This window comes from Meles meles, chromosome 3, assembly GCF_922984935.1.
Source record: "Meles meles chromosome 3, mMelMel3.1 paternal haplotype, whole genome shotgun sequence".
NCBI lineage: Eukaryota > Metazoa > Chordata > Mammalia > Carnivora > Mustelidae > Meles > Meles meles.
The window spans coordinates 86,626,588-86,651,849 of record NC_060068.1 but is presented as its reverse complement, the minus strand read 5'-3'; the positions used below and the strand labels follow the sequence as shown (position 1 = coordinate 86,651,849).

Sequence of the window (25,262 nt, the reverse complement as noted above, 5' to 3'; positions counted from 1 at the left end):
CAGACTCCAGTTTGGGCGGTAACAACAACAATTAATTAGGCTAGCCTGTCAAAGATTAAGTACAATCTCTCACATCGGTGATCTTCCAACTCCGAGGTTCCGGCTAAGGCCATCCAAAGGAGAGCTATAATGGCTGCTTATGTTTAATAAGGTTTTTGCCTACTGTTTGTTTCCTATACTAGGCTGTGGTCTAGAAATAAAACTAAATGGGCAGAGATCTCAGATCCCTTTCCTTTGTTTTTGAGCTGTGGAGCAGAAGGGGTAAGTGGGAGAAGATAAAGATATTAAAGACTAATTAGTTTAGGGTGTCTGAAAAGATTTGCAAACTTCCTTTTTAAATCTGTTGACAGGTCTTTTAATTCCTGCTGACTAGTTATGTCTGTAGTTATCTCTGAAAATATTGTAGTTATGGCTGAAGATTTATTTCCACGTGGACTCCACAATTTTCTTTCTTGCCCATACTTTTTTCTCCTCCTTTCGCCCCCGAAAGTCCTTGTTTCCACCAAGTTCAGTATCATTCCAACCTCATTTTTCTTTCATGTTCAGAAAACTGAAGTATCATAACTCAAAGAGATTAGTTTTTATAGGGAAAAGTGCAATATATTGAAAATAATGTGATATTTTAGGCATGACTTCTGAAAAGATAATTGTGTTTATATGTTACAATGAAAGGCAAGATGGAAATGTGTACCCTCTCAAAATGCTTGTATTGAGGGGTGCCTGGGAGGCTCAGTCCCTTAAACATCTGCCTTCTGCTCAGGTCATGATCCAGAATACAGCCTTGCACTGGGTTCCCTGCTCAGTGGCAGAGTCTGCTTCTCCCTCTCCCTCTCTGCTCTCTGTTCTCCCTGCACCCCCTCCCCATAGGCTTGTGTTCTCTCTCAAATAAATAAACAAATAATGTCTTTAAAAAATGTACTGAAAATTCTTTCTGTCTCCATTATAATACTTTCTGGTCTTAATATTTTCCATTACAATTAAAATTCTGTAATAGTGAAAAAGATTACATAAATAATTGTAAATTCATAACAGCTACCCATTAGTTGGTGCATTCTACATACTGGGCCCTATGCCTTCCATGTTTATCTGTATTATTCATTTAGTCCTTATTGCATTCATAATTATTCCCATTTTACAGATGAAGAAACTGAAGTTTAAGCTAATTCACGTGTCCAGGAATACACTCAGTAAGTAGCAAAGCCAAGGTTAAATCCGAGGTCTCTTTGGCTTTAAACGTGTGCTTTTAATAATTGCACTACTGTTGATGGGGCAGGTGTGTTCCCAGAGTGAAGGATCCCACCCCGGGTTTTGGCTTTGTTTTAGTTTTTTTAGCTATATCATCTTAGCCAGCATTTGTTGGGATTTTGCCAGGAGAACTTAAGACGTTTAAACGTCAGGATATTAACCATTATGGACATAGGTATGAATGTGCTTACACAGTTTATCTCAGACAAGGACTGGGATTTGTTAGGGTTTTGCCCACCAGATTTTACCTTTTTTTTTTTTAATTTGAAATAATGAGAGTGGTTGTTTCAGACAGAAATAAAGTTCTCATTCAGCCAACAGCTAATCAGCAAACATCTTGATTTAATATTGACCCACGCCTTGCATGTACACTTTCTTTTCTGTGTATTTGTAGACATTTTAAAAGGTAAGTGGCAGTTTTTCATGTACTTCCAAGCTACTTCCATCGGTAATGAAATACTTGGCTTGGGCCATCTGTGGAGTCCCAGAATTTCAGCTTAAACTTTCCATTCGTCCCTGCCAGGCACTAACTCTGAAATATCTTGTTTTATGGAGACTGCCTCCAAAAGGTGCAGCTGTGTGCTGGTTTCGTCTTGCACTTTGTAGCGGTGTTGGCAGTGTTACATGTGAGGAATGCCACTGTCTCCCACACACCACCGGGGCCTGAGGACTGTTCGGGCCTGTCCGTGTTCGTGGTTTGGGAAGGGTCTGAGTGTGGAGAGAAGACTCTCTCCTCTTCCATGTGGTTGGTCGTCACCAGGGTTAGGGTTGAGAAATAGAACTGACGGAAAACACAGCATCTGATGTGTCATCAGAAATTTTTTCTGCAACTAGGGACACCTAATTCATTGGCGTTCCTGTCAGTGTTAAAGACCGGTTCCTCTTTTGAAACAATATGTGTCTTGGGTTCCCCACTTCTCGACCCTTCTGCTGTTCTTTCTTGTCTTCTTTCTTCTTAAGTAATACTAATTTCTATTGATGAAACCTGATCCCACTAAGAAAAACACTGGTCTTGGACGGGGGGCGCCTGGGTGGCTCATTTGGGTAAGCGTCCAACTCTTGATTTCAGCTCAGGTCATGATCTCAGGGTGGTGGGACCAGGCCTTGGGTGGAGCCCCATGTTGGACCCCGCACTCAGTGGGGAGTCTGCTTCTCTCCTCCCTCTCCTTGTGTCCTTCCTCTCTCCTCCTTCTCTCTAAAATAAGTAAATCTTTTTAAAAAAATGACAGAAACTGGTGTTGGACTATAGTAGGTGAATCTGTGTATTCATCCAGATTCTTAAGAGCGGACTTGGCTCTCCAGATGTACACACTGGCTATAGCAGGCTTCAAAGCCAAAAAGCTCTCCTCGTTCAGGTATAAAAATTTGTCTGGAAGACAAAACCCAGTAAGAACGTATATATAAACTTCATGATGAACATGGTGTGTCATTGTGTGTTTTGTATGCGAGCCGCCATATATGATCTGTATATTCTGTTTTTTTTCTTATTCCACTGTCTTAGTTTATTGACATGTATGATGTGGGTGCTTTATCATGGACCTTTCAAAGAACAACTTGCCAAATCTGGTAGTGCCTCGCAACTGTAATTTCCTGTTGGAATTTCTTAAAATGGGGTGTAATGGAAAAGGAAATCTTATCCTTCTGTACTTAATAAAATTAGAGGAACAGTTGATTTTAGGAATTGTTAAAATAATTAATATTTTGCTTTAGAATAGTTTTTAGATTTTGGTTTCAGTGGATCCTGTTGCCTAAAGTAGAAAATGTGAACTTTAAAAAGACATCTTAGATAGGACTTCATGGTCCCTATGTTTAAATATTTGAAAGGGGAAATGGATTGAATCACAGATTTTGTACTGGAGAATAGGAAATCCCTGAATTGTTATTTAAAAAACAATGTCTCTCCTTTTAAAATTTCTCCTTTAAAAAACTCTCGTTGCAAAACCTTAATCAGCTATAAAGATTCAGACATTTGAGTAATACAGCTTTTATCTGTGTTAAAAACTCAGTGGGAAATTCACAGACCTATCACAAGAAGCGTACCTGTACCCTCTCTGTGTACCTCTAGCTTGCTTTTGTGTATTCTGGTGTGCTCTGGGAAAAGTCCCAGTGTTGTAGGTACCTGATGGCTAGCACAGTGCTTTTCCAACACTCCATATAAGTTTCTTTTTTCTTTTTCTTTTTTTTTTTTTAAGAGAGAATGGGGTGGGGGGCTGCCCGGGGAGGGGAGGGGGGAGAGAATGAATCTCAAGTACGCTCCACGCCCAGTGCAGAGCCTGAGGTGTGGGGCTCAGTCTCATATCCCTGAGATCACGAGTTGGCCCCTTAACCAACTGAGCCACCCAGGTGCCCCTTGAGTTCTTGAGTGAAATACATGATATTTTGTAGCTTGGGATACTGAAGGTAAACTACCATTTTTTGCCACAGAAACATTTGAGAGGACTGGAAAAGACAGTTTTCCTTTTTTCTTCTTCAAGCCAAAGGGAACAAATAAGAGAGGTGGAAACCCCTTTCCTATGTAGTATTTGCCAGCCCAGTCATAAAACAACTGCTGGGTGCATATTTCAATCGCAATTAGGTGAAATCTTTAATTATCAGTTAATTTAACTTTCAAATTTGCCGGCAGAAATGATGGTATTGATAAGATTCTAGAAGGAGATAAACTTTTATTAAGTAATTCCATTTTCATTTGCCAACCTTAAAGATTTTTTTTAAAACTAAAAAAAAAAAAAAAGGCCTACGTAGTTTCTGAGGGTGGAAACAGAGGAACGGGGCATGGTAGTTGGACGAGCATTGAGTGGCCCTGTGGGAGTGTGTATTTACTGGTTAATCTTTAGCTTTTAGTGTCTTGGCGTGTGCTAAGTTAAGACCCGTAAGTTTGAGAAGGCTAAGGAGAGACACTACAGTGAATTCTGACTGATACTTCTCCACACCATTTCTCGACCCTTGTTTTCCTCTGTTACATCTGCTGACGGGACGATACATGCCAGTTTGTTCAGCGTAGAAGGCATTTATGGGGGAGGACAGTTTTTGTGAGCTGATAATCTTCTAAGGCACAAGGTTTATCAGTTTATCAGGGGAAATGAAATGATATGCTCTTTCATTTTGCAGTTGATCCTTTCTTATATTACAATGCTTTTTTTTTTTTTTTTTTTTTTTTTTTTTTTTTTTTATTTTTTTTTTTTAAAGATTTTATTTATTTATTTGACAGAGAGAGATCACAAGTAGACAGAGAGGCAGGCAGAGAGAGAGAGAGGGAAGCAGGCTCGCTGCTGAGCAGAGAGCCCGATGCGGGACTCGATCCCAGGACCCTGAGATCATGACCTGAGCCGAAGGCAGCGGCTTAACCCACTGAGCCACCCAGGCGCCCATTACAATGCTTTTAATGAAAAAGACTACATGAAACTTGGAAGATGTTTTTATTTTCAGTGCTTTTCAGATATACTTCACATTAAGACATTTAGAGATTTGGGGGATGACGTTACTGGTTCTTTTTTTAGGGGGTCACCCACCCGAATTTGCTTATCATAATAGCATGTCCTAAAATGTAGTGCCAACCCAAAATCGATGCCTAGCTTCATTCCTGGATTTTCTGATTCCAGGGCTTGGTGGTCGTACCAGGGGCTCTGTCTTCTAGCAAGCTGTCCAGGTGCTCCACAGGCTCGGGCCGGTACGGGGAACCCAGGGGAGATGGAGTTCCCACTCAGCTCTCTGCATCATGACTGTCTAGAAAGTCTGGCATTTCTGTCCCTCCTTTACAAAGTCCATCACGTGTTCTGGTGACGCTGCAGTTGAACAGTCACCAGGAAGCTGTGACAGACTTTTCGTGCCCTGAACTCAGGTGTCGAGCCAGACACCCAAAAGCCCTGTCCCCTTGGATGGCTTCATGGTGGGGTCTTAGTAGCCCAGGGCCAGCTCAGGACTCTTGTTTGCTCTTGACAGAGTCTAGCCTCACTCAGGCTGCAGGACCGTGCGCTCTGATGCTGTGGCCACTAGCGCACACAGCTTTTTCGGTTTAAAGTGGTAAGAGAGAATTCCTTTGCTAAGCTGCGGTGGCTACATTTCTTGTGCTCCGTAGCCACATGTGGCTAGTTGACGAGTCACTGCTTTTTTGGGAGAGCACAGCTAATAGGGCATTTCCATCCTCACAGAAAGCTGTAGTGCACAGTACTGCTGTGGGGTTTTCTTCCCTCCTCTCGCTCTTCTCCTTTTATCCTGTTCACATAGGTGGCACGATCACATGCGCCTGTCCCTCCCAGGGCAGACTGCTGTGCAGAGGGCTCTTAAACCACAGGGTTTAGGGTTTGTAAGGTGACATAAATCATGCTTCATTCTCTGAGGCTGACTTTTGTATCGTGACTCTTCAGTGATGACTCTTAGTATTAGGAAGATGGGCTTCATTTGAAATCTGCTTAATGACATAATAAATGCCTTGAATTACGATTCAAAAAAAATTTTAGATCTCACTGAAACAAAATTTAAAATATTTCATCTTTCTTAAATTATATAAACTGCTAATTCCTAGATAGGCTTGCACAGGAATGAACCTGAAGTGTCGAAAACGTTCTGTATTGGTGGCTAATGAGAAGTTCACACCTGCAGATATTTTTATAGAGACATTCCTTTAGGTGTATTTTGCAGCTTGTGAGAAAAGTGAGGTGAATATATTTAGCTCCCTCTTCTGGTGTATTACGAGATGAATATTTTTACTTAAAATGGCTATGGATTTTTGGAGTGAGACTACAGTTATAAATGTGAAGCTGAAGGCCATTGTTTGTGTCATCCAGTTAGTTTCTTCTTGTATCATTGCAATTGGTAAAACACGGAGAGAAAGCATGGAAAAATCGTTGTGAAAGCGTCACATTTCTTAAGATATTAATTGACCAAATACGTGTCAGCAAACAAAGGCTTGGGTGGCAGGTACACAGGGGCTTAATGTGAACATCAGGGGGCCAGTGATCATTTGCAAGTGCCCTGTGTCTAAGTATTTTAAAGTTAGAAATCATGTTCATGACCTATTGAGTCAAATCTGTCCCATCCTCCTACCTGCACAGTTATTCCTTCATAATGAATTGAATTTAGGTTTCTTGGGTTCTAGGTTTTGCCCCAGAGTGTGGTGGTGTTGGGCGGGGGCCGGGGGGGAGTGGACCGCCACTCCACCGCCCCCTGTCCCCGGCCCAAGCCAGGTGCCTCAGGCCCAGGGGCAACTCCCAAGGGAGTTTCTGCCCTGGGGAGGATGGACCTAGGGTAGAGGCCCTGAGAGGCCAGTTGGGCAGGGAATTCCTGGGTTCTAGCTAGGTACTCCGAGTGTGTCCTAGGGAAGAAGCAGGCCTGTCTGCTGGGCCCCCAAACCTTAAGGTACAGAAAGAGGCCCAGCTGGAAGAGGGCTCGGGAGAGAAGCCTTCTTAAGTGCATGGCCCAGCACTGGGCTCGGTCTTGCTCAGGCCTGAGTTTGCCAGTGTCAGAACTACATTGTTTTGTATTTCAATTCTCTTCCTTGCTGTCTCATGCATTTGATTACCCCAATTAAGTATAATCCTAGGATTTTGTTTATTTGCAGCTTTGGCTCTTCCAGATCTCGCTGAGCAGTTTGCCCCTCCCGACATTGCTCCGCCTCTTCTGGTGAAGCTCCTGGAAGCCATTGAAAAGAAAGGTAATCAGCTGGTAGAGGGGCTCTCTTACCTTGTTATATTCTTATTTCATGGGTGTTGTGATTTACATTTGTCTGTTGGGCATTCATTAAATACATTTCTTGCCCCTTGTGCTAGACACATGAGCTCTTTGTTGCCGTGCAGTGGGGAAATAATCTTGGTCTGATTCCTAACCCCATGTTACCATGTACTTACTGTATGGAAACTATTAAATTCTCCATAATTTAATAAATATAATTAACTTGCTCTTTAGTGGCCAGATGACTTTGCCAAAGTTATTGACATGCCAGCTAAGATTAATAGTAGGAGTTCACTTCCAAGAATATTTGGTACATCTAGAGTAGATATGGATGGAAGCTGGAATGTCTTTCTGGCAGCAGGCTCACAGGTTCTCCAGAGAGCTGTGTTTTGCATGCTCAGTCTGTTTTGTGTCTTAGGTCTGGAATGTTCAACTCTATACAGAACACAGAGCTCCAGCAACCCCGCCGACTTGCGACAGCTTCTTGATTGTGGTGAGTGTCATGGAACTGGAAAGACAGATGGGAAGCATGGCTCTTACCTTTTGGTCTCAGGTAAAGCACCAAAAATTGGAACGTAGCCGTGCAGTGTTCTAAGTTTGAAGGAAGCTCAGAAATCACACCCAGTTCCCTCTGCCCTATTAAGGTAACAGTGCAGACCAGCCCAGACCTTTGATGTTTGTCTCCTGAGTTGGGGTGTGTGTGCCTGCCTGCCTGCAGGCGTGTGGTCTGACCTCACGGCAAAGAGCCTCTGGGTCCTGCCGGAGTTGCTGAGGAGAGGATCACCCCCATGGGATTTCTCTGGCTCTGCATGTTGACTGTCTTTCTCTGTGCAGTTGGCTACAGCTGATTCATCTGGATCAGCTTAAAAAATATTTATAAGTCTATGTCATTTAATAGAGTTCTCTTCTGACCCTTTCCATTTTCTTCTCTTTCTTTTTACTGTCTCAGTTTTCCTTCCTTTCATGCTTCTTCGCTTTCTCATGCCATGTTTATATTAAGTAACGCCATGATGCTGTTCTATTCAGTGCTGTGCGGAACTCTCAGGGAGGTAGGGGAAGCCTGGTTTGTAGCATTTGCCATTTCCACGGTGTAACTACGCCCGCTGTGGTCAGTTTCAGACTGCCAGCATGTTATCACCAAAGTCCCAACTTGGAAAGAATTGAGCACAGGTGGCCCTTAGAGCAGGCCAGCTACAGCGCACCATTGGTTAAATGACATCAATTAATTCAACTTAGTGGCGCCTTCATTATTGGTTCCTCTCTTCTTTGCCAAATGGAATAAAACTACAAACGTGAATAAATTTATTGGCCATCATTCGGCCAGTCACCTTCTGTAGCAACTTGTAGAATCTCTCAGATTCTTCACTGTCTCTCAGAATTTTTCTTTTGGAAAAATAATTCTCTGCCTCACGTTCTTAAATTAAATTTGGACTTCTGAAACCAAAAGAATGTAACCTCGTTCGGGAAGAAGCTCTTTTAGACGAGGTACTTATGCAAAGAATGCAGTAAGTGAAAATGTGAAGTCGAGGCAGCTCATGACAATTTCTAGAAAAGATGTTTCTGGGAAAAAAAGATTCTATCTCTATCAGTAAATAGTTTCACCTGAAATGCACCGCCCAAATGTTTGAAGTTTGAAAAAAATTTTTTTTTCAAACTTTCATTTTTATTTTGTGCATGGAAGCCAGCCTCTCACATGTGCAGGGCATGGGCCCTGGCAGCTGGTCTCCTGCCTTCCCCCTAGAGCAGGTCAGGAGGAGCTGACTGGCCGCAAACTCAAGGTGAAACACATGTCCTTTCTTTCTCACAGCCTGACCAGAGTGGTAAGGAGACTGAACTTTGTCCTTAGCCAGTTGAACTTGAGATACATGTTTTGGTCAGAAAATTGGTCAGACTGAAGAACAGTCACAGGAAATGTTTAGACATCAGAGACTGATGAGATGGGAGTTATTTGAGAAACAGCGGTTAAGCTTTTAAATGTGACTGAATACAAATGATGCACTTTAGCTTTAGAAAAAAACCTTCACATCACCTTTAAGATGGAATAAGTAACCAAAAATCACGTCAGCAATGTATTTTGATAGACAGCTTTTCCTCACCACTTGAGATCAAAACACATACGTAAAAAACTGGTTTCTTGTGGATTTTGTGTCATAAAAGTGAATTTTGTGAGCAGAAGAAGAGTAAATATTATATAGATTTAGGAGTGGGTCCTCAAGGACTCTAATAGCTTGAGGATTTTTCGGTCCATAAAAATACTGTAATACCTTGGAGGAAGCTCAGGGATAAAAAAAGAGAGAGAAGAGAATTCATGGCTTTTGACCAAGCTTGTGAATTACCAGCGTCTAAACAGGGTGGATGTGGAGGACAGCATCCCACTTTTATTAGCACCCTCCTAAGTTATTTTGTTCATCTCCATATTGCCCGTGTGATAGCAGTATTCCTCACCGCTGATGGCAGAGCTGGGATTTGCACCCAAATTAGTCTCACTCCAAAAGCCCTTACTCTTTTTTTTCTGCTGTATTGACCTAGAGTGAATTCTATCTTTGTTGTTCTCATTGATTTTTCTCCTAATTCTTTTTGGTTTCTCCTGACCCGTAACAGGCCTTTTCTTCAAAAGTTCTCATTACAGGAAAGAGAAATTCTGTAACTGTGGTGATAGATGTTAACTGGACTAACTGTGGTGATCATCTGTAACATATATAAATATCAAATCGTGTTGCTCTAATGATAGAGTTCTATGTGAGTTATACCTCACTTTAAAAAATGAGGCTTCAAAGCAGCCTCAGCACACCTGCCCTTTACTCACTAGATGACAATAGCATGGCCCCTGAATTTTAACAATCAAAAATTGTCCAGACATTGCCACATGTCTCCTGGGAGTGGGGGTTGGGGTCGGGGTGGGGCAATAAAATGGAAAAACCTAACTGAGAAGTGCTAGCTTAGGTAGAGGTGAACTGGGGAGGGGACTCCATCCCTTTGGGAGGAGGGGTGACATGCTGGCGAGCTTACTAGTTGACCTGTCATGAGCAGACTCCATGCAAAGTTGAGGTTTAGAGGGTATAAACTCCTCCATTCTAGGCCTAAAGTTTGTGTCGTTCTTGCCTAGCTAACCTCAGAAGTTATCACGTGATAGATTTCCACAGCTCTTAGAAGAGCTCATTAGGATAGTTTGAATGAAGAAAAGGAGACTTACACAATAAAATTGAGGAACTCTAAGGAGCTTTAGAAGCTATATTAAAAAAATAATATACTATGTCATCGGCACTAGTGGATTTGACAAAGTGAGCTTATCCAAAGGCTAATCCTGAGACTTGAAATGAGATGATTTTGTTCGAAGGCTTAAGGCTCTTGGGAACATACCTCTTGTGTTAGAGAAGGGCTTGGGCGAATTAACATTACCCTGAGGACCTGCTGTGGCTCAGTCCACAAACGTTTAGCAAGCATATCCCACGTGCTGGGCATGGAGAGGAGCAGGAAGAGCAGGGAAAAGCCACAGCCCGTGCCCTTGAGGTACTCTCAGTGTAGTAGAGAGACACCGGATTACTGTACTGTCTGGGAAGTGTCATGATAGAGACCGGGATCCTTAGTACTGCTGCGAAGGCAGTAGAAACCCTGCCTGAGGGAGGGGCCTGTGAAGTAGTGAGCATCTTAATGTGTGTTTGTTGTAGTTGTTTTTTACCATCACTGAACAGTTTGTCTCATTCTTGAGGATACACAAATTAGGTAATAGTAATCCCCCCAGGCGAAGAGATCTCGTAAATGAAGCATACAGGGCGTGAAGGGCCCAGGCCCAGCAGCTTGTCAGGCAGTCAGTGGCTGTGCAGTGCTCGAGCGGTGCACACAGTTTTGGCTGACAGGCACACTGGTGGTTGCATTACTTCTCACGTGGGCCCTTTGTGCCCAGCCCCAGGACTGCCTCCCCCAGCCTTACTGGGGATGCGATGTGTGCCCTTCGCTCTGTGGGGTACAACTCTGTGCCCCTTCACTCTCTGAGTTTAAGAATTCTCCTCTTTCAGCTCACCTATGTGCATTCTCTACCAGATGCACTTCCCTAAGCTTTATTGGTGTGTGGGATTATTTCGTAAGGTCTGCCTGGTGAGCGGGCCAGGTTTGGTGTATGGTAACGATGTGTCCCACAAACTTCTGTAGCTTCACGTTGAACCCAGAGTAATATCTAGTATCACACTCACTTTGTGGATGTCCAGGATGCTACCTTTTCCTCCTCCGGCTCCCACACCTAGGAGGACTCCAGGCCTCCACATGATCCAGTCGGTCACCAGGTTGTGTCAGTTCTTGACAATGTCTCCCACATCTCCTGCATTATAATTCAAATTACCAGAAGTGTTCCCTTCACTTCCAGCAACTTTATGTTCCAGCTTTTTTTTTAAAGATTTTATTTATTTATTTGACAGAGAGGGAGAGATCACAAGTAGGCAGTGAGGCAGGCAGAGAGAGAGGGGGGGAAGCAGGCTCCCTGCTGAGCAGAGAGCCCGATGCAGGGCTCGATCCCAGGACCCTGAGATCATGACCTGAGCCGAACGAAGGCAGTTGCTCAACCAACTGAGCCACCCAGGCGCCCCTGTTCCAACTGATTTTTAACACTGAAAAGAATAAAGCTGTTGAAAATGTAGCATTTCGTTCATCAGCTCACTTCTCCACCGAGTACACAAGTCTGCAGGTAATCTTCAGGTTGGCCTTCACGTCACTGGAGTGCGTCCTTCACGTCACTGGAGTGCGTCCTTCAGCAGCAGCCAAATGCTTCTCCTCACGCAGAGATGCCCATGGCCCTTCCTGCCCAGGCATCCCTCTTTCTGCCGGACACTGTGCCTTTTTGTACCCTGAGTTAGTTAGTTCGTTAGTATCACCCTATTATTGAATTACCTGACCTCTTATCTGGGTGAAGGATTTACTGGACAGATGTGTTCATCTTTCCTAGGAGCTAGTTCAGTGCCCACAGGTTAGATTAGTTATATCCTAATTCGAGTACCCTGTCAGAATTAGGGAGAAAATGTTAAAAATATTTTTATGGCTATTTTTGAGATTGTTAAAATTCTGTGTATCTTACTGTTTGTTCAGTCACTCTCTTGAGCTAAATTTGTATGACTTCCGAGATGCAGTATTTAGCAACTCAAAATTTAGGCAATCTCTGGATTTGCATTTCATGTTTTCCTGTTGAGGTTTTAGGAAGCATTTACTAAATGATTAGCCATCCCTAGACAGAGCCCTTCTCAGAGCAGAAACACCTTCCAGAAGGTAGTTGGAAATATTTGGGGGGCTCCTTTAGTGTGCTAGGCCTGACGTAAACAAAATTGCACAGGCTGGTTGGCTTCACATGCAAACCTGTTTTCCCCCTGTTCTTGAGAGTAGGAGTCCCAGGTCCAGACAGGTTTGGTTTCCTGTGAGGCCTCTCTCCTTGGCTTACTGATGGCCATCTTCTCACTGTGTCCTCACGAGGCATTTCCTCCGTGCTTCTGCTCCTGGTGTCTCTTTGGGTGTCCACATTTCCTCTTCTTAAAAGGATACCAGCCAGGTTGGATCAGGGCGTGGCCCTAATGGCCTCATTTTAGCTAAACCACCTTCTTAAAGGCCCTGTCTCCAAGTATGTTCACCTTTGGAGACAGTGGGAGTTAGGGCTTCAACCTGTGACTTGTGGGGGACATGATTCAGCTCAAAACGGGGACATGATTTTTTTATTATTGTTGTCTCACCGTCTGGGAACATGCCCGTGGCACGGGCAGAAGACATCATGCGAAATGCTTACCACTTAGGGGACAGACTTCCACAAAGAAAAAGTGGTCTGTTTGCAATGCCAGGAACAACCTCTGTGAGAAACACTGCTCATAAATACTCAATAATTTTATAACTGTCCTCCTGTTGCTTCCTTTCTTGTGTCGTGTTTATGTCAAACATTCAGAAAAATGGGCCCAACCAACATATACAGTGTCTGAAATCCTTTTTAAAATGTTTCTGTCACAGATGCCACCTCCATGGACTTGGAAATGATCGATGTGCAAGTTTTGGGAGACGCTTTCAAACGCTATCTTATGGACTTACCGAATCCCGTCATTCCAGTAGCCGTTTACAATGAAATGATTTATTTAGCCCAAGGTTTGTTTTCTGTTCTGAAAACCTCAATGAGCATGTATTGAGACGTGCAGATGTATGTAAACTCTATTAAATGCAGGATATAAATAATAAATGTCACATATTCAGAAAAATGGGCCCAACCAATATACACAGTGTCTGAAATCCTTTTTAAAATGTTTCTGTCATAGATATAAAGAGCGATGTTTTAGAAAATATTAGTAGGAATCTGCCCTCTCCCCGACACCCTCCCTCCCCATTAGCACCAACTCCCTCCCTTACCAGGGCATCCAATAGAAGACCCAGGTTCTCGTTTGCTTAGGAAGATTCTCCACATGTTGAAATGGCTAATTGTTAACCTTTTATCAGCATTAACAAAGTTCACTATGTCAGGGAAGGCCACGGTGCTCCAAGTGCCATCTTTGGATTCAGGGAACCTGGGACCGGGACCCACTGACTGGGGATGTTCTTATCATTTTCCTTGAGTGGCCATTACAGAATGTGCTGAGGGACGAGGACTCTCATGCTGAGGAGCTAAGGCTCAGTTAAAGTGCTTTGGGGACAGGAAATTGTGGTTCGTAACCTTCAAAGTCAAAACGTGTGATACTTATCTGATGCTCCTCTAAATCCGCCAATCACACTGGAAGCTGCTCAGTAGAGGGCGGTTCTTTGCCAGCACACCCTGATCCTCTTGTGGCTTTTTACACCAAGAGTCTCTTGCATTTCCATTTGACTTGAGACCTCTCCTTTCTCACAGTGCCTTTTCTGATGAGAAGAACAAATGTTCTGTTTCTGAGGACTTCGTTTAAAGGGACTCATTCTTCTGTAGCTAGAAGAACAGAAACGTTCTAGGTGTTTAGTTACTGATATCTAGAAACAATCTGTTTTGTTTTGTTTTTTTTAAACTCTGTAGAAGTACAAAGCTCTGAAGACTACATCCAGCTGTTGAAGAAGCTCATTAGGGCACCTAACATACCTCATCAGTATTGGCTGACGCTTCAGTATTTGCTAAAACATTTCTTCAAGCTCTGTCAGACCTCCAGCAAGAATCTCCTGAATGCGAGAGTACTCTCTGAACTTTTCAGCCCTCTGCTTTTCAGATTCCCAGCAGCCAGGTAAGGTGAAAGGAGGAGAACCGTGTATTTTGGGGTGGTGGGGGAGGTCCTGAGCTGATGGATCATTCAACTTATTCTGCAGATGCTCGCTCACAGATGCGTGCGCACCTTCCTACCAGACACAGTGACTGTAATGTGTATAAATGAACATGAGTTTGCTGTTTTGAAAAAAAGTTTCTAGTAAAACTCTCTTTTTTTGTAGCTCTGAGAATACTGAACACCTCATTAAAGTTATAGAAATTTTAATCTCAACTGAGTGGAATGAGCGACAGCCTGCACCAGGTAAGGCTTCTTGAACTTTTAAAATTCTGTCCTGGTTTGTTTTTTTTAGAATGGTGGCTTTAGACCTTCTCTGAAGGAACATAAGTTTCTGGTAGAATTGCGATCCATAACATGGATCCTGTAAATCCTTGCAATTTACAGAAAGAGTGGCTGAGTGGTAGTGTATGCGGAAATTGTATCTGGATTTCAGTATCTAGATTTTTCAGTATCTGTGGATTTCAGTATCTGTGGATGGTCTTGGTTTTAGACGTGGGTTGTGGGGAGCTCTCTCCCATCCCCTCAACTTTGATGCTTCCAGTTGTTGCATAAATTACGGAGCTCATTTTAGTTGTTGACATTCTTGTTTTTCTTTCTAATACTTATGAAGTAGGGGATTTATAATTACTATATAATTTGAAATATTTTGGAATGTGTGTTTTGGAAGGAGGTCTGCTGAGAAATGTCTGTCCAAATAAACATTTTCAAGAATGCAAGCAGTGTGAAACCAGGGTGTTCACCGGAGCAAGTTAGAGCAGGCCAGACACTTCTTTGAAAGCAGGCTGGCATTCGGTTAGCCATTTAACAAAGCAGGAAATGTAGACCACGTTAGCAGTGGATTTAATTTAAACTGATATATTTTTCTTCTACTGTGGAAAGTCTAAACACTTTGCCTATATGCTTGTTAAAAGTTAGCTAACAGAAGCTGGTCATTGGGAATAATGAGTAGGGTCTAGTCGGTGAAGTGAAGTTTCAGGACTGGGGGAGATGTTGCTTATAGTCTTAATTTATGCCTAGAATTAAAACAAAACATCATGAATTTATTCTTTATTATCGGTAACTCATGCAGACTGCCCAGTTTTTCTCTGTACAAACAGGCATGGGGTCCCCCTGCGTTGAGCAGTGGAATTAGATTGGGTTTTGTAGGTGTTACCCAGCGAGGCTCGGTGGGGTGTGGATTGCGCGACGGTACAGGTAACCACTCACGGTGCGTGTATTTGGAAAGGCTCCTGTGGACAGGACCGGAATACGGCATCCACAAGTAGGAGGGGCAGCAGAAGCAGTACATAAGGCACGCGTGGTTATGTTCCAAATGTTGCAGATCACAGAGCAGGATGTTCAGCAGGGATACTCCGAATTGTAGGTGAATGGCATCAGAGAAGTCTGTCAACAGTGGCCAAGGACTTTAGTCCAGGGGCGGCCCAAAGGTTTCAGGTCCTGTGACTGCTTGGCACATTTGTTAATGGATTTGGGAACTCTGTGTTGGTGTTCACAGGCTGCCTTTGGGCCCAACAGAAAAGATTCAATGGTAGATTAAAAGTACCCTGTGATAAGGGGACAGGGGGCAGGTGTGAAACGTGACACTTGTGTCCTTTATTGAGTGTCCCCCTGCCCCCACGCCCCACCCCAGACTAAATACAAGAGTGGAGAAGGAAGAGTAGTAACAACAAAACAGGCCCCTGGGCCAAAGGGTGGAGCCCTGCCTCCCACTTTCTGGTGGCCGGTGTGGAGGTCTGTCTCAGAGACTAGGGACAGCTGAGCCCCCCATGCAGTAAAGGGCTGAGGGTGGTCCCCATCTTCTCAGCGCCCATCCCTCTGGAGACAGGGAGACATGGAAGCTTAAAAGCCAGACAGGGTTTGATAGATAAACCGCCAACGAATTTATCATGGAGTCTTTGAGAATTTCTGCTACACACCAAGGAGAATCAGTTGGAGTTTAATTAGTCTGACTGGTATAAACCTGTTAAATGTCCTTACAAGTTTGAGTCTAATTCCATCCCCCCCCCCAAAAAAAAAAAATTCACGTTCAACCGTTTTCACTGAATGCACCTAAGACTGCCTACTAGGCATGGACCCCACGCTTTCCTCTACGAAGAAACTGATGTCAGAGGCGGGTTAGTGCTGCCAGCCATGCTGAATGGTGAGCAGTGCATTGAACGTTTCCTAGACCTGCCCGAGATTTCATGCAGCCTCTTTAAGAAAATTGTATCTGACTCATCTCAAAATGCTAGTTTGAGCCATTCTTCCCTTTGTTTGGTATCTCTTAGCTATTCTGAAGAATGTTCAGGCCCTTGGGAATAAAATAAATGCTTCAGTGTGTCTGCCTTGTGGAAATGTACTGACCACCTCAGGAAGAACGTCCTCATGCCGAACCCCTTCGTATTCAGGAATGGCTTCGTGCCGATGACTGGCGGGGCACTCTTGGTTAGAGAAATGATTTCTTAGGCCTGGTAGGAATCTGACATTTTCTTAGACTCCTTCATCATTGCCCAAGGACGTGCTGTTACCAGAGGGCTCTGGAAGCACAGCACCGGGGTATCTCCAGTGAACAGTCATAAATCATTCATTTACAATGACATTATTCTTGTGAATAGAAGGACTGCTTGAATGATGGGGGGGGGTGGGTGTGGAGAGACAGGGAAGCAAGGCTATTATGGGATAGATAGACCTCTTATAGTTTTTACCTGGTAGAACTTGAACCGCTAGGCAAAACTGATGATGTTAGAGGCAGTGTGTCGATTCATAGAAGACCATTAGCACACAGTATCTAATTAAGTACTGGGGGAGGGTGCTTACTCTAAATATGAAAAGAATTTTAGATGTGATGGGTGACTGTAGGGCAATTAAGTAGACAGAAAAGGCTTAGAGAAAAAAATGGTACCTGAATGGGCTTTGAAGAATTGGTAGTTTGAAAAGGGGAAGAGGAAACAGTATTTCAATTCAAGGAGTTTCAAAGGTTTATTCAAAATAAATTGCAAAATACAAAAAGAGTGGCTTGATACAAAAAGTAGTAAATGTTTTAAATGACAGTATTGTAAAAAGCATCATTTTAGAGTTGAAAGCACTGCCCAGCACCGACTTTGCTCTTAAAGAGACAGAAGCACCCCCAGAGGTTGCACGTTCATGTGGTGCTAACCAGTGTGTGCCAGAACCAGGTCACCCCAGGGAGGCCCCCTGAGGAAGGGACACAGTCCCGGACTCCTGCTGGGGTCTCAGCACTGCACCTGCTTCCTGGGTTTGGGAAACCTTCATGAGGAATGGGGCTGCTTTTAGTGTCCAGTCTGAAGTCCTCTGAAGTTTGCAGTAAAGAGACCCAGTGCGATTTCCGTAGCTGTGGTGGATAAAACTCAGTCACTCCATCCATCGTGCGCTGGTAAGAAGAGAGAGTCTCAAATGGATCTGGATTTGAATCAGCTCTTGGCTGCTTATTTGCCAAGGTCATATCAAATAACTCAACCTTTCTAAACTGTTTCCTAGTCTGTGAAATGGAAACAATGCCTCTCTCCTGGGGTGGTTGAGATTTCAATGAGGTGAGAAGTACTGAAACTCATGACCCATTGCTCAACTCTGGTTTTTTAAGGACCTTCCAGAGGAGGCCCCCTTCTGCAGCTCCAACTCCTCAGTCCTATCCGGCCCTTCCCTCCACTGAGCTCACACTGCCAGCCTGCGGAGCCAGGCCTCGAAGTGCCTGCATGGGCTTCATGGCTAATCTGCAAAACACACACTCACTGGGTAGTTGCTGCCCAGTGGGTGCATTGCTTGGAGGAAGGAAGGTTCCTTACTTAGTCTCATGCCCCTTCCCGTGTATGTGGCTTGGTGAGTGGAGGACCTGGTTTTCAGTAGCACCTTCTCCTGCCATGTGCCTCTCTGCAGTGCACAAAACACACAACTGTACAGAACAGCCCCAAACAGTGCCATCTACTTCATTTTACAGGAAATGCTGGATGTGCAGTGATCGACCCATTCCATAGGCTTATGCCCTCGAGACCTTGTCCTCTTCGACTTAACTGTTCTGTAGTTCTGCCTGTTCTTTTCCTCTGCTCAGCTCCATTCCTCAAGGACAAAGGCTGCTTCTCCTATTGAGCTTCTCCTAGCATAGAGCTAAGCAAAGGATAATAATCATCCACATGAATTTTCAAAAGTTCCTTGACAGACTAAGCAACTTTCAAAGAACTTTGGCATACCCACTCATTTAGTGCATGCAGCAAACCTGTGAAGCAGGCATCTCCTGCATTTGGAGGGAAACTAAGGTTTGAAAGGTTAAACACAGAGTCACTGAGTTCTCAGCACTTGGATAATCTACCGTCCCCTTTGTTCCTAAAAGTCTTAAAAATACCTAAAGCTGAACAGCAGGTTTTCGTGACTCATTATGTGCTGTGTTTACCCTATTGATACTTGGGTAGCTAAAGCAGATTTCTATAGGGCCACTAAGGGACAAACAGGACCATTTAACACAGGGTAGCTCTGAATGAAACCCATTATAAGTGTATTTACATATTTCAGATTTCATGGGTATATCCAGAAATATTAATGCAGCATAATTGAAGTCTAGTATTGCACCCTCAAGCCCAGAGTGGAAAATAAATGACTCTTTCTCCCTCCTGCCCTTCTACACCTGTCAGAGTTAATGTTTAACCACTGGCGCATTGCAAAACATTCCTCCTGAAGAGCCCGATTCATAAATCTTATTTTAAATGCTCTGGGCTTGGTTTTCAACCAAGACGAAAGCAAGCACTAAGGTAGAGGGAAATGACTTTCAAAGAGTTTTACTTTTCTCTGATTTATTTTTTATTGGGTTTAAAATGTGGTCTGACATTAGAGGGTTGTTTCAAAGGTGAGAAATGAAACCTTGAAAAAAATGCATATATTTAGATGGGTCGGAATAAACAGAGAGGCAAGCCATACTAGGTTATAACGAAAAATAGGAAGTTTTATTTGTGCTCTGAAAAAGCAGCATATTTCAGGGTGCGTATATTGGTGGGGTAGCCACTGTCTGCAGACCCCTTCTCTCCAGGGACAGCGTTTCAGAGGGGAGCAGTGCCGCCTTCTGCTAAGCAACTGTCACACCTTTTCATGCATTTTGTAGAATGTGTCCTGTGTCAGTCTGGGTTTATTTATAAATTCAAATGGACATTTTCCTTAGTGTGGCGTAAGAGCACTGGATAGGGAGTAAAGAATTTGCATCATACTGAAAGGCCCTTCTGTCCTAATTTGTCTTAAGTTAAAATGAAGGGAGGCATTCATTTAACCCTTGAAGATTTGGGTTCCTGGGCACCTGGGTGGCTCAGTGGTTTAAGCCGCTGCCTTCAGCTCAGGTCATGATCTCAGGGTCCTGGGATCGAGTCCCACGTCGGGCTCTCTGCACTGAAGGGAGCCTGCTTCCCTCTCACTCTCTCTGCCTGCCTCTCTGCCTACTTGTGATCTCTCTCTGTCAAAATTAATAAATCTTTAAAAAAAAAAAAAGAAGATTTGGGTTCCTTTATTTTTTTTCTTGTCACAGCATTTCTCTTTGTAAAGAAGCTGCGCATGATGGAAGCTGGGTAGGGAACACCCACTCTCTGATGGGGATTTGCACGTGTGAGACAGTGTTCAGGCAGTCTGTACCTTTCAAGCATGTTTTCACGATTAACAGTATTTTCCTGACTAGATAACACCTGCTGAGAAACGAAGTGTGGTCTGTTTTTTTGCCTCTAAGATGAGTTTTTAAAAACTTTGAGGAAAGGAAAAGTAGTAAAGCATACTGTTTCAAGGAATCCAGAAGGTAAAGTCAGTTTTCAAATATATGCGTGAGTTCTCTAGTGTGGCTGAGTCTTTTTGGGTCTCAGATACATGCCAAAATTAAAATACGAGTTTTGTTTTGTTTTGTTTTTAAAGAACTTAGCAGCCACATGATGAAAAACACTTCCTAAGTTGATATGATGTCTGTACATTTGATTTATTGGTTATTTGCAAATGAATCTTCCGTTTAATTTGTGTGAAGTTTTGGATATAGTGCGAAATACACAGAAAGTTGAGCGTTTTCTCCCAGAGAAGTTACTGATTCTGTTCTACCAGCAGAGGGCTCCCTTTTTAAGCTAATGAAGACCAGAGAGCGTCTTGTCCATCACTTTTCAAAGACTGAAACTGAATGGGAAAAGACTCAGCTTACACTCTCAGTAATAGAACAGAAGCTCTATGGTAGAGGATTGTACATATTGTGAGAAAGGACGCAAAGTTCTCAAATCTAAGACTTGCTTTCTCTAAGTTGAGAGTGTACTGCTTTCCAGGGGACAGTTTTCTGAGATGGAAAATACACTTTTGGACTAGAAGACACTATCATCTTGGAAGGTTTTGACATGAAACATCATGTAGAATCAGGTATGCTGAAGAGACTGATGTTTCCAAGTTTTCTAGTTTTAGAAAGACTATTTTTAAAAGTAGGCCAAGATTCTGCAGCTCAGGGTATAACGGTATTCTCAGAACTAACCGTATGTCTCAGTGATCAGCAGGCAGGAGCTGGAAGATCCACTTAAAGACTTTTTTCTTTCCATTGGAAAATAGGTTCTTCATGCTCTATCAGGTGCACCAGAGGAAAGTTTATAAAGTCACTTGCATCATGAGGTTAGCACACTTCCCAGATACTGCGGGTGATCCTGCAGCTGGGGCCTGCCTGCGTGCATGTGATGTCAGCACCTAGATCTTCCTTCAGCTCCGTATGGGACCACGGGGTCATGTGTCTGAGGGTAAATACTATGGCTAGACCTGTGTTTCTTCATGGAGAATTAGAAGGTAGTTTTTTAAAAACTGTAAACAAGCTAAAAATAGAAAACAGAAAAAGTCAATTTTGTTGTAGGTGTGAAATTTTTCACATGTGGCCTAAAAGAATTTAACCTCAGTTTGATGTGTTACTTTTAACTTTCTCTGGAAGAAGGAAGTGAAGACCAGGGCCAGTGGGTGGAGAAAAAGTAGTTTAGGACCAGAAGTCTGCAGGCTAGGTTGTGGTGCTCCGGCCTTGATCCCGGGCAAACCACCCCTCTGCCCTCTGGACCAGGGTTACCAGAGTGTAGCTTGAGGGACTTGATTGAAGTGCTCTTTAGAATTACTGTCTGGTTTTAGAGTTAGTGATTCTGTGACTTTACATTGTTACGGGTTCTGGGGATATCAGGAAACCCCTCCATCTTACCCTGAGGCCAGTGAAAATTTTCTTAGGTCAAGTTTTAGTGTGGTTCATTGCCATTTTCTCAGAGGACAGAGATCCTCTGGGAAGGTGTACGGGCCTCCTGGCCCTGTCCTTTGCGCCGTTTAGCGGTCACGTGAACTTCATGCAGACACACCTTTTCATTGTCAGACACTCCTGTGGCCTGTTAAGCGTGGGTTGAAGTCGGCTGGGTAGAGGCAGCTGCACAGTGGGGGTTTTCGGCCAGTGCTCACGTGGTGGTGGAGTAGAGTACCCAGCGGAGGATCCTCTCCTCCCACAAGCAGGCCTTTCCCAAACCTGTGCCCTGGCGAGCTCCCCCGCGGGGTCTCGCGGTGCACCTGAGGGGCTGTCTGTGCTGCTGTGTGGGAGGAGGCGCCCCCGAGCAAGGCACGGTGTTCTGGGCGGCGCGGAGCGGCTCAGGCCTTTACAAGCAAGGCTTTGATTCTATTTTTGCTGAACTAGCTCAGCCACTTCCTGTGTTTGGCCGCGCATAGTGCCTCGCTTCACTGTGGCCACTTGAGCCCCGCGCGCTGCCGCAGCCAGTCAGAGAGACTATTTTAGGTCCCTCCACAATGGCCTTCTCATTTCCTCGGCGAACATGAGCGCTCGGGGCTGGCGGTGGCCACTTGTTAGCCGATGACAACTTTGACTTTGACTCGGGCTCCCCTCCCCCACCCGAAATCCCTAGCTCAGCAAATATTTGAACCTGCCCAAGTTAATCATGAAGCCGTGATCTTTATCTGCGAGACGTGCGAGCGCCGGGGCTTTTTCCCTCCCGGCCGCAGCCCCAGCATCCAGTGGCTCTTTCGGCGGGGAGCGGGCGGGGAGCGGCGCTGCTGCGGCGGTCCCATCCCGGCGTCCGTGTCGCGCTGCGCGAGCCCGAGGGTCCCGCGCCGCCGCCGCTGCTGCACCCTGCGGGCGCGACCAGTGCCTGGGAGCAGGCACGGCGGGACTAGCCGGGGGCATTGTTCTCACCGTCGGATACCGGCCTGGCCGCGGGAGGCTGCAGACATGCATAACCTGCAAAGTAAGTTGCCTCTCCCTGGTGCCCCACTCACCGCTGCCCCGCTTTGCTTTGTGTACTTCCGTGAAAGGTTCACTTGTGTAGTTTGTCTTTGCGGGTGTGTGAGTGAGGCTGATTAAGTGCTGTCTGGGGAGGGCAGATAAGAGATGAGCGGAGACACTCCCCCCTTTCCTGGAGGGGTACGGTGGGAGGAAAAGATGGGGTTTGGGTTAGAAGTGGGGAAGGAGGTAATTACAACGTGCTTGGCTGGAAGTTGGGACCGGGCCAGGCCTGGGAGAGACGTGGAAAATCACCTGTCTCCCTCCCCTCCTCCCTGGGTTGGTTTGCCACAGGGGATCCAGCAGCAGGACTGGTTCACACCAAGTGCTCCCAACTATGAAGTCGGCATGGGCATGGAGTGGCCCTTGGGGCTATTAGCCTGTCAGCAGCTGCTGGCAGGACTCCTTTTGTGGGGAGGAAATGCATTTGTATTAAAAAAATTTTCTTCTGAACCTTATCTGAAGGACATATCCCACACCCCCACTTTGACCATTTGTGTGTGTGTGATTTTGAGTTTAGGAATAGAAAAGTGTTCCCGGGAGCGGCGGGCTGCAGGGTATGGGTTGAGTCTGCCTTCCTCAATAATGGGCAAATGAATTCACCTAGATGGGGTCCAAGTGAACAGTGCTCAGAGAATGCCTTGCCTTTGCTCCACTATTTTCTCTGATTTATATTGTAATCGTGAAGAGATGGTTTACACTGGGAATGTGCATTAGTTTCTAGTAAGGGTAGTAGGATTATATGCAGAATGGCTCTAGAGAACTAAAATTAATAGATTTATAGGGGAATTGACTTCTTTACATTACATATTGCTAACCAGGAGTAAGGGTCCCCAGAGGGAGGAATCTGAGATGGAAGGGAAAAAAAAAAAATCTCAAAAGTGATTACATCACTCTCCCCCCTCAAGCACTATTAAGCCCATCATCAGACTTCTGGTGCTGCTGGTGAGAAATAGTTTGCAAACATCGTGCTACCTCTGCATTCTGATATACGGCTTCTTTTGGGAAGATGTAACTTAGCTTGACTAGTCTTGTTAATGACATTTTAATGTCTGCTAAGAATATACATGTCTTCATTCCTATTAAGATTTTTCATTGTTATTCCCTAAGGTCTAGTTTTAACTTTACTATGTTTGGTAGGAGATTTTTCTTTTAATTGTGCTTTCTCATGTGGTGTACATTTGTAACAGTGTTTAAGTTCTGAGTTGTCAGTGAATTCGGTAGGAATGAAATGAAATATCCAGAGTTCTTGATCCCTTCTGCTTTTAATATATACAGGAGGTATTTAAGGACTGTAGAATATACCTTAAATATACCATTTTAATGCATTTGTAAGATTTTTAAACCAAGGCATGATCAGGCTCTCTATTAACCCAGATGCACTGGCGGGGGTGGGGGGAAGCTGCAGCATATCAGCTTTTGTCAACCTGCCAACAGCGGAGCGTACCATGCTGCAAAGAGTAATAAAAAAGGAATTAGAAAACTCACTGGTGGTGGAGAAGAGTCAAATTAAACACCTTTTTGAAACGAGCATGTACATACATTGCCGGTCTAGTAAATGTTGGTTCTCGGCAAGATTGGGATTGTGTTAGGGCTGGATGTTGAAGAGAAATGATGAAGCAGGAGTGGTCTGGTGACATTTTTCTGACTTGATTGGCTCGGGTGTGTGATGTAATAGGTTACAGTGCAGCCCCTTATAGGTTTTAAAATGAATTCCAAGACACCATTACAAAGAAAGCCGGACTCTTTTCTTATAACTGAGCTCAGCCAAGGAAACTCTCGCACAAATGTACAACACTGTTTGGAATATGGAAGACCTGGATTTAGAATATGCTAAGACAGATAGAAATTGTGGCACAGACTTGATGTTTTATATAGAAATGGATCCACCAGGTAATACTGCAGTATGCTTTTAGAAAGCTAGTTTATTTTGTGGCTTTTTTTTTTTTTGACAACTACTGTAACTGATCCTCTATAGATTTCTATTTATTAACTTATTGTAATTTAATAAAAATTAGATTGATCATAGCTTGGACATGAAATTGTTTGCCTGTGGAAGCAAGCAGATCAGCCTGTATGTGGTGAATGCTTTTTCTTACTTGAACAGACAGGAATTGAATTCCAGTTTTTCACTGGTGTCTTTTGTTAACCGGGGTCCTTTGCTCTTTGGGTTATAGTGTTGTGTATCGTTCATACTGTTCCTTTAATTAAAAGGATGTGTCCTTTGTGCTGCTTTTCTCTTTTGACAGTGGATGAGGACAGTGTGGTACTTTGCAGTGATAACACTTGGTACTTTTAGAAAGCATGCAAAACCTAGCAGTGATTGCAACTCAGTCCTAGGCGACTTGAAACTGTTCTAAATCAAACGCTGGGACTTTACCTGCTCTTATATTGAGATACTGTAATGAGAAAAGGAGTGGGCTTCCCCTTATTTATTTAGTCCTAGGCTTTACAAAGTATTCTTGATAGACTCCAGAAATTTTTGTATGAAGTACTACTCATCCTTTAAAACTTATGACTTAGAATTCAGTTAAAATGTTAGACTTATTTTGCTTCCTGAACTGTATTCCAATATTAGCCCTGCTCCCAATTAAGAAATTCAGAAACACTGCAGTCTTTTATTTGTCACCAATTGCTGTATGAATACTGATTTGACATTGAAGAAGAGGGATATGGTTTTCCCTCAGTCTTGGCATATAGAGCACAATTTGTCCAAAAGAATATTAACATGAATACTAAAGAGATTTAGGTCACAGATGAGTTTCTTAAAGTGGCTTTTGGCAGAATAGTGCCTGAAATACTAAGATTAGAGAAAACCAGTTCCTCCTCTTAAAACATATTGCTGTAGATAAGTTTTATTACAGCAACAGCAT

General features: G+C 43.8%; 1 protein-coding gene across 3 annotated transcripts in view; it reads left to right on the top strand.

Annotated features, from left to right (window-relative positions):
• Nucleotides 1–25,262, top strand: part of PIK3R1 (phosphoinositide-3-kinase regulatory subunit 1) — an 85,715-nt gene that overhangs the window by 51,187 nt on the left and 9,266 nt on the right. The window contains exons 3-7 of one of the 3 annotated variants that reach the window (XM_045999220.1): nt 6,803–6,895; nt 7,331–7,405; nt 12,889–13,020; nt 13,910–14,111; nt 14,314–14,393. In XM_045999220.1, coding sequence (XP_045855176.1) covers nt 6,803–6,895; nt 7,331–7,405; nt 12,889–13,020; nt 13,910–14,111; nt 14,314–14,393 — 582 coding nt within the window. Of the gene's footprint in view, nt 1–6,802; nt 6,896–7,330; nt 7,406–12,888; nt 13,021–13,909; nt 14,112–14,313; nt 14,394–21,618; nt 22,355–23,947; nt 24,283–25,262 lie in introns of those variants that run through there. The other 2 variants (XM_045999221.1, XM_045999222.1) reach the window with 2 other exon arrangements.